Source organism: Terrapene carolina, unplaced genomic scaffold (assembly GCF_002925995.2).
Source record: "Terrapene carolina triunguis isolate 2854851 unplaced genomic scaffold, T_m_triunguis-2.0 Scaffold649, whole genome shotgun sequence".
NCBI lineage: Eukaryota > Metazoa > Chordata > Testudines > Emydidae > Terrapene > Terrapene triunguis.
In genome coordinates, this window is record NW_020665000.1 from 30,176 (window position 1) to 38,362 (window position 8,187).

The following is an 8,187-nucleotide window of genomic DNA, read 5'->3' on the forward strand; positions in this document are numbered from 1 at the left end:
CCAGGAGTCCGGGCTCCCAGTCCCCCTCCCCGCCCTGCTGTAACCACCAGCCCCCACTGCCCTCCCAGAGCCGGGAGAGAACCCAGGGTCCGGGCTTCCAGCCCCGCTCCCCTGCCCTGCTGTAACCACTAGCCCCCACTGCCCTCCCAGAGCCAGGAGAGAACCCAGGAGTCTGGGCTCCCAGCCCCCCCTGCTGTAACCACCAGCCCCCACTGTGCTCCCAGAGCCGGGAGAGAACCCAGGAGTCCGGGCTCCCAGGCCCCCTGCTCTAACCCACCAGCCCCCACTCCCCTCCCAGAGCCCTGGGCCGATCGGGGAGCTCCCCCTGCTGCCGGGGTCCCTCGTTCCCTGAGCCCCAGGCTCGGTGCTGGGGTGACCCTGGGTATGCGGCACCCTCTGCCATGGGGTCTGTTACCGATGTGGGGGAGGGGTCTCTGCTGCGACCCCCCCTGCAGACAGCAGCCTGCGGCTCATGGGGTGCCCAGCTGCTCCCGGGGACGTGGGTGGGGAGCTCTGTGCTGACTCGGTGGCTCTGGCTGGGAGGTTTGAAGGGCTGCGTCTGAGCTAGAGGCTAATGGTTGCCCGGCACCTGGGCTACGCCCTTTGCTTTCGGGGGCCGTGACGGGGCACAACCTTGCATGGCTGGTTGCTGGGGCCACAGGCTGGACAAGACCCTTTGCCTTGGGCTGGGCCGGTGCCGTGATTAACCAGGACTCCCCAGCTGCCCTGGGTCTGCGGCGTGCGGGAGGAGAACAAGGAACAGAGGAGACCCGGGACTCGGGGCTCCCTCCCTCTCTTGGGGCTCCGCAGAGCGGCTGGCGTCCCCGGCTGCCCCGTGGGTCCCTTTGCTGCTCTGGCTGCAGAACTTGGGAAGGGCTCGGGGCGACTTTCCAAAGCAACCAGGGAGTGTGGGGGGGCCCTTAAATAGGCCTGCCCCAGCCTCAGTGCTGTCTGGAAAGTCGTCAGGGCCCTGCAAGGGGTCTCAAATTGGGGCTCTGCCAGCCCCTGGAGCCATCTCCAGTCTAGGGCCTGGCCTGAGGGTCGGGCCCCTGCACTGGGCTCTCCCGGCTCGGCTGAGCTGGCCGCGCTCTCCACGTCTTCCTGCTCTCCCCGTGAGATCGGCAGTTTGATTCCCCTAAGTGACTCCGGGCAAGACCCAAGTGCCGCCCAGTCGGGCCTGGGCCAGGTGCCGGCGTGTGGGTGTGTGAAACGCGAGTCTCTCCGGCCTGTTTCCCCCGTGACTGACTGAATTCCTAGTGTGGCAGCACACGGGGCACCAGTGCTTGTGCAGAACGCCTGGCCCGGGCTGCCCGTCCTGGGCTGCCCCGATGCTGCAATGGCACTAGCTGGGGGGCTGGTTTGCAGTCCGCACGTGCCTCCCCACCCCAGCTGACCTGGGCTCCCACCTCTGCCTTCCTCTGGGGCTAGGAATAGCCGATTTCGGCCGAGCTCCGGTCGGGCCCTCGTGGAGAGAGGCTGAAGTTGGCTCTGTCTCTGCTGGGGTCGTTCAGCGTGTCGGGCTGCGTGCGCCGGGGCGTCTGCCAAGCGGAGCAGATCTCTGGGGAAGAGCAGCCGCGTCTCGCGCTTCAGAATATTGGGCCTGATTCTCTGCTGTCCCGCACCCAACGCGGACGCCAGAACCCGGGCCAAATGCCCCCGCTCGGCTCTGTGCGGGCGGACGTGGCTGCCCAAGGAAGTGCAGAATCGGGGCCAAGCCCCCGAGCCCTGAAATGCACCTTGCTGGTGCTCTTTAATGTCGCCTTCTGTGGCCAAACCCTAAAGCACTTTCGCCCCCGCCCGGCTGGCCGGCCTGGGGAACCCGCAGCAGGAAGTGCTGCGAGTCAGGAATCTCCAGCTATAAAAATAGGAGACTTTCTCCTTTGCTTCAACCCTTCCATGAAAGGAGAAAGCGGCTGGCACGGGCGGCCTGGAGAGCTCCAGCTGCGTTTCCCTCCCAGGCGAAGGGAGATCGCCGCTCTCGCCCGGGGCTCTTCTCGCACCGAGGGAGCTGCACGCGCCTGGAGCCGATGAGCTGTGCACTGGTGCAGCCTTGTCCCGCTGCGCCAGAGCAGCGTCTGCCCCACTGCGGCGTAGAACAGGCCTTGGAGAAGGTGGCTGTTAACACGGCTGCCTGGGGTGTGAGGGGGCCAGCAGGCGAGACCAGGCCATTCCCTAGAACTCACGCCTGCTTCGTGCCAGGGCTCTGAGGAAACCAGCCCCCAGCATGGGATCCCTAGGGCAGCTCCATGGCGCTGGGGGAACCGGCCCTCGGAGCGGTTTGGAAGGGAGTCGAGCAAGGCTCCGCTCCGGATGTGAGCTGTGACAGCGGGGCCGCTCCTGGCTCGCCCTGGCCGGGCGCTCTGCAGATGCACATGGGGCCTGGTGCTGCCCAGCCTGCGAGGGGCTGGCCCCTGGCGCTCCGGCTGGGTGCCGGCTTGGGGGGAAATGGCTGCAAACCTGCAGCAGGGGAAAGCCGTGGGGACTCCACAGAGACCCCCGTCAGGTCAGGGGAGCCCGTCCAGCTCTCAATCTCTCGGGGCCGGCAGGCAGAGGCGACCCGGCAGCTGGCTCCCCCGCGGATGTCGGGCTGGGCAAGGCCGCAGGTGCTCTGGGCTGGCTTGCCGCGGCAGGAAGCAGAACCGTGGGTGGCCTGTGGCTGGCAGCATGGCTCAGACTTCCCCAGCCGCCTCCACGTTCACATCCTTTGCTCGGAAGGGGGAAGGGGGGCTGGCCCCCAAAGTGGGAGAGGCGACACGCTCTGCCCACTGGGGATGTGCTCCCTGGTGCCCTGTGGAGTTTGGGGGTGGTCCCCTGCTCTGCGGGGCGTTTGACATGTTCCAGCCGCACCCGTGCCCAGCCCTCTCTGCTCCCGGGGCCCTGGGCTCCTGCTGCAATCGGCTCACGTCCAGGGTCTCCTCTGGGAGTTGTGCGCTTTGCTCTCCCGCTAACCCTGCCCAGGGCTGGAGCCGGCCCCAGGTATCCCCCGTAAACCCGGGTGCAACGCCCAGCCCCTTCCCTAGAGCCACGGCCCAGTTTTCTCTGACTGCCCACGGCCTCTGCGTAGGCCTGGACCCAGCTTGGAGAGCGGGGGGGGGGGGGGGGCACCGGGGGGGGGGGGGGGGGGGTGGGCCTTTGATCCCATTGGCTGTAAGTGTGGGGGGAAATCCTGGTTTAACCCTTGGCATTCCCGGCTCAGGGCCATCCCCTGCCAGCCTGCCTTTCTCCAGGCCAGATGGGGTGGGACTGGGAACAGCTGTTCCATTGTCAGGAATTGTTCCCCTCCCCCTGGGGGCTGATTGCTGGTGGGGGATGGGAGCCTCTTTCCTTCCCTCCTCCAGAAACACAGGACCTGGACACTGGCTCTGGCAAGGGGGGACCAGCAGGTCCCTGCAGAGCAGCCCCCAAGCCGCGGGCTGGTCAGTCCGAACTGCGTATGGCCCAGAAGGAGTGGAGTGGGGGAGGGGCCTGCAGCCCATCTGGTGACTGGTAGGGCCAGGGGGTGCTGGGCACGGGGTTTACAGCCTGGCAGCGCTGGGCGCCAGCAGGACAATGGGGCTCTGTACCAGGCGTATCCGGAGCAGCCTGGCCCTGGACCCGAGGGAGGGGCAAGCTGCCGGCTGGGGTGGGAGTGGCGGGGGTGTGTGTGCGGAGGAGCAGGCTCTAGCAGGCCCCGAGTTCACCTGGGGTGCATGGCTGGCCCCTGGGGTGCGTGGCTCCGGCAGGTCTGCAGGGACCCCATGCCAGGAGAGCACGGGGGTGGGGGGACTCTGCCTCAGCCAGGCGGGGGGGGGGCTCTGCCAGAGCTGGGGGAACAAAGGGGGATTAAAACCCCTCTGCCCTCACCCACTGGGCTGGGCTCGGCCCCTGCGGGCGCTGTTGGGTCAGGCCCTGTCCTGTGGCACTGGGTGTGAGGACGGACCTGCTGACGTGGGCCCCGGGGCCTGGCCCGGCTCCCTTCGCCAGACCGGGGCCATCTGCTCCTGTATCGGGCTCTGGCAGGAAGCAGCCGGCATGCCCCAGGCTGATTGCTGGCGTTTCCTGGTGCTGAATGAGCAGATGGGCCAGGAGGGAGGAGATCCCATGTGACAACAGGGCCCGGCCTGGGGTCACATTGTCACGGAGTGTGGGGGAGTCAGGGCCCTGCATCCCCAATTCCTGCGATTCACCGGGACTCTCAGCCAGCCAGTGAAACGGAAGGTTTATTAGACAGGAACACCGTCCAAACGGTGCTCGTAGGTACAACCAGGACCCCTCAATCAGGTCCCCAGGGGTGTAGGGAGCTTATCCCTCAGCTTTGGGGCTCCCTCGGCTTCCCCAGCCAGCTCTAAACCGAAACCCCTCCAGCCGTCTCCTCCGGCCACCGCCCCCGGCTCCTCCCCCAGCCTTTGTCCAGTTTCCTGGGGAAAAGGTGTCACCTGGCCCCAACCCCCCTCCTGGGCTCAGGTTACATGCTCCGGTATCGTCGCCCTGGTATCCCATCACCAATGCCGACAGTCTCAATAAAACTCCCGCGCAACATTCCCAGGTCAATCCGCCTCACTCGCTGCTCCGTCACACACATGCAGGGCACCGTGTGGCGTGAGAGGCAAAGCCCCCCGTGAATGTGTGTAGGGCGCGGCTTCGCCTGCCAGAGGGGCTGGAGCCTGGTGCTCCGGGGCTGGGTGGCGCTGGCTTTAACTGTCTCTGGGGATGTCCAGCGCTTCTGCAGATCTGGGTCTGGAGCCCGAATTCCTGCCACCTGCTCCAACCCACGACCGCTGCTGGGGTCCTGCATCCCGCTCGGGAGCCCACAACTCACGGAGGAGGTGGGTCAATTGGAGGGGGTCTGAGAAGAGAGGCGAGAACCAGCAAAGGGTTTGAACGAGCTCCGTGTAGCGTCACACAGAGAAGGTTGGGGGTAACTGGAGCCCAGGCGATCAGCAGCTATGGGCCCCGGGGCACAAATACTTGAAGATCTGACGAGCCACATGAAGCGAGACAGAGTTCGACTCTTAAACGTTTGCACCTTATTTCCGATGAGAGAAATCCCCCCCCCCACCCGGAACAATTCCCCCGGGATGGGTGGGTGGGGGGAATCTCCATTGCTCCCCAGTTCAGAGCGAGAGGGGCTGGTTTGCAGCCGCTCTGCCCTAGGAGTTACTGGGGGGGCTGGGCTCTGGGCTCTGGCCTGGGCCGTGCAGGGGGTCGGCCGAGATGAGCACAAGGTCCCTTCCGGCCTCGGGAGCTAGGAACCCTCTGGCCTGAGTTTCCCCGAGCTGGCAAGGGCGGCTTTGTCGCTGGGAGACCCTGCGGGGCGGGGGGAGCCCCAGGGTGAGGCTGGGGCCCCTTGCACGTGGCTCTCCTGTGGGGACTAGGCAGGGCTGGCATGGGATCCGCTCCCCAGCACAGAGCAGCTGGGAGGGGGCCTGTCCAGGCTGCTCAGACCCCAGGCCACCCCCCAAGGCCGCATCCCCCCCACCCCGCTCCTGAGCCCCGTCTCATTGCAGGAGGCAGAGATGCCGGATGAAGTGAACATTGATGAACTCCTGGAGCTGGACGCAGACGAGGCGCGGGCCGCGCAGCTGCAGGTACGTGCCGGGGTCCGGCCAGCCCCATCCCCTCTCAGCAGCTCGGGGCCCTGGCCTGGGGCCTGTCTGTCCAGGGGGTGCTGGCCCTGTGCTCTGCCCGCAGGACCGTGGGGCATGGCCCGGGCTCTGTCCTGCCACGGAGGTGGTGCGCAGGCGGCGCTGGCCATGGGGAGCGGCTGCTGTCAGAGGCTTGTTCCGTGGCTTCTCTTCCGAGCTGTGTGGGACTTTGACCGGCGGGGCCCCCCGGGGCTGCATGATTCAGGCAGAGAATCAGCCGGCACTGACGGGGCCAGGGAGAGACTTTCTCCTGGGGGCCGATGGGCCGTGCTTCCGCCACTGGGCCTCGAGCGCAGCTAGGCAGCCTGGCCTCCTGCGGCACCTGCTGTGGGTCAGGCCCCCTACCCCGGATTCGCTCCAGATCACAGGGACGGGGGAAGCTGCTCCACTCAAGTGAGAGGAGGGCTCTGCCCCAGGAGGCCGGCTGGGTGTGCCGGGCTCCCGCCGGAGTCCAGGGGAGGATCGAGCCCCCGGCTGTAGGGCACCTGCCAGCTGGGGGGCAGGTCCTGGGGCGGGCTGTCCCATGGCTGCTGGGGCCGGGGGACCAGGCTGGAGGGCCTGGAGCTGGCAGGTCCCATCGTCCCGTGTGGGCCGGGGCGTGGATCTGCACCGGAGACCCCGGGCACTGCGCTCAGGTCTGTCTGTCTCTGTTTCCAGGGCATCCTGAAGTCATGTCACAACAACACACAGGTGAGTGGCGGTTGCCGAGACCCCAACCGCGTCACTGCTCCGGTCCTGGCGGGACTCCAGCGCCTGTATCTTCATTCACAGCCCACGGGGGCCCTGCAGCCACCGGCTCCCTCTGCCTCGGGGAGAGCCCACAGCTCCCAGTCCCGCCCCAGCAAAGGGACCCAGAGCTGCTGCTGGCGCTGGGCTGGCCCCTGAATCTCCTCCCCGCCCAGCTCCGGCCAAGGGCTTGGTCGCCAGCCAGCCGAAGGGAGCCGGCTGGAGCCCCCTGCCCAGTGCCAGCTCCAGCCGCAGCGTTCCAAGCCCTGACCCCGGGCAGCGATTCCCACGGGACCAGGCTTGCTCCGGAGCATCACGGCCCCGCCGCAGCCGCCGATCAGAACTTTAAAAGGGAAAAACATTCGTCCCTCTGCTTCCTCCCCCACCCCTACTTATCTCCGGCTCGGCCAGCTGCCCCATCCCCCAGGCTGGGGGCAAGCTGCTCGCAGGAGGCAGCTCTGGCCCCTCTAGCGCCTTGGGTGTGGGGCAGGCAGCTCCAGGGACCAGGGGGTGCAAGGCCCAGGGCTGGTATCCGGCCCTGCCCCCAACCGTCCCTGCACCAAACCCTGTTCAGGGCTCCCCGTTCAGACCCAGCAGTGGCCCGCGGCCCCCTTGCTGCACATCTGGGCCATCTGGCCTTGTGGCTAAGAGCTTGGGGGAGCTGGGCCGTATTCCGGGCTCTGCAGCACCGGGGGGGTCGGTGCTGTGTCTGCCGCGACCAGGCCCCTCCCCCTGTGGGGCTGCAGCTCTCTTAGGGAATCCCTCCCGCACAGCAGCCTGAGCCCCAGTGCCCTCCGGCACTGACCTCCACGCCTGGTACCCAGACGCCCCGGTGATGGGCACGCTGGGGCTCCCGGGAGCTGGCATCCCAGGGTTTCCCAGGCAGCGAGGGGCTGGGTGGCGTGAGAGCTGCTGGCTCGGGGCAGGGCTGTGTCCGCTCCTCCAGCTGTTGGACACAGCTGGGAAGCCTCGGGCAGGAGCGATGATGTGGGAACAGCTGGAGCGAGCGTCTCTGCTCTGGTGGGCACCCGCCCTTCCCCCAGGGGGCTAACGGGGAAGGATGCTCGGCGCTCGCTCGGCAGCTTCCAGCCTCTGTCTCCCACAGGCCTTCGTGCAGGAGCTACTCCTCAAGCTGCGGGGGCTCCAGAAGCAGCAGGTCCTGCAGCGGCGGCCCAGCCCGGAGCTCCAGGAGCGAGCGTGACCCCTGCCCAGGGAGGGGCCCCCTGCGGCCCTTGGTGGCAGCAGCTTCCTCCGGACGAGGGGGACCAGCGAGGCCCTGCAAATCCAGCCTGGGGCCGGGGGTTGCTCGGCGGAGCCTCCTGATGCGACAGCTTGTGCCCCTGCACCTGGGGATGGCACAGGCCTGGCCCCCTAGCAGCCCCCTGGACAGTATCCCCCTGCCCCAGCCTGTGACTGGCCTGTGTGAATCTCTAGCCAGCCGAGGGGTTTGGGCTCAGCGGGTGCCTTTCGGTCTGTAATAAAGCCTTGCTTTGGAGCACTGGCCTCGGTCTGGTCCCTGCCGCGGGTGCCGGGCTCTGCCGTCCCTGGCTAGACACACAGCCAGGCCCGGGGCTGGGCTGACCTGGCCGGGACTCGGCCCCGGGCCTGGGGCACGCTCAGCTGCACCTGCTGTTCCTCTCTCTGGCTGCAGGCGGGATCCCCAAGCCGGCAGGCCTGGGCTGCAGTGGGGGCAGTTTGGGGGGCAGAGCCCCACCCCTCTGACTGGGGGGCAGGGTGGGGAACCCCTCTTGCTGCAATATGGCACCTTGTCTCTGCATCCCAGGGCGGGACGCTGTTCTCCTCGCCCTGCCCTGGGTGGGCTGCTCCCCACCGGGCT

At 67.6% G+C, this 8,187-nt stretch overlaps 1 protein-coding gene across 2 annotated transcripts in view; it reads left to right on the top strand.

Moving 5' to 3' along the window:
* Positions 1-7,720, top strand: part of PPP1R14A (protein phosphatase 1 regulatory inhibitor subunit 14A) — an 8,207-nt gene extending 487 nt beyond the window's left edge. Inside the window, exons 1-4 of one of the 2 annotated variants that reach the window (XM_024217097.3) lie at positions 3,858-4,805; positions 5,487-5,567; positions 6,282-6,314; positions 7,456-7,720. In XM_024217097.3, the coding sequence (XP_024072865.1) occupies positions 4,602-4,805; positions 5,487-5,567; positions 6,282-6,314; positions 7,456-7,551 (414 nt within the window). In that variant the 5' untranslated portion in view covers positions 3,858-4,601 and the 3' untranslated portion in view covers positions 7,552-7,720. Of the gene's footprint in view, positions 1-3,857; positions 4,806-5,486; positions 5,568-6,281; positions 6,315-7,455 lie in introns of those variants that run through there. The other variant, XM_024217096.3, reaches the window with a different exon arrangement.
* Positions 7,721-8,187: the final 467 nt, after the last annotated feature.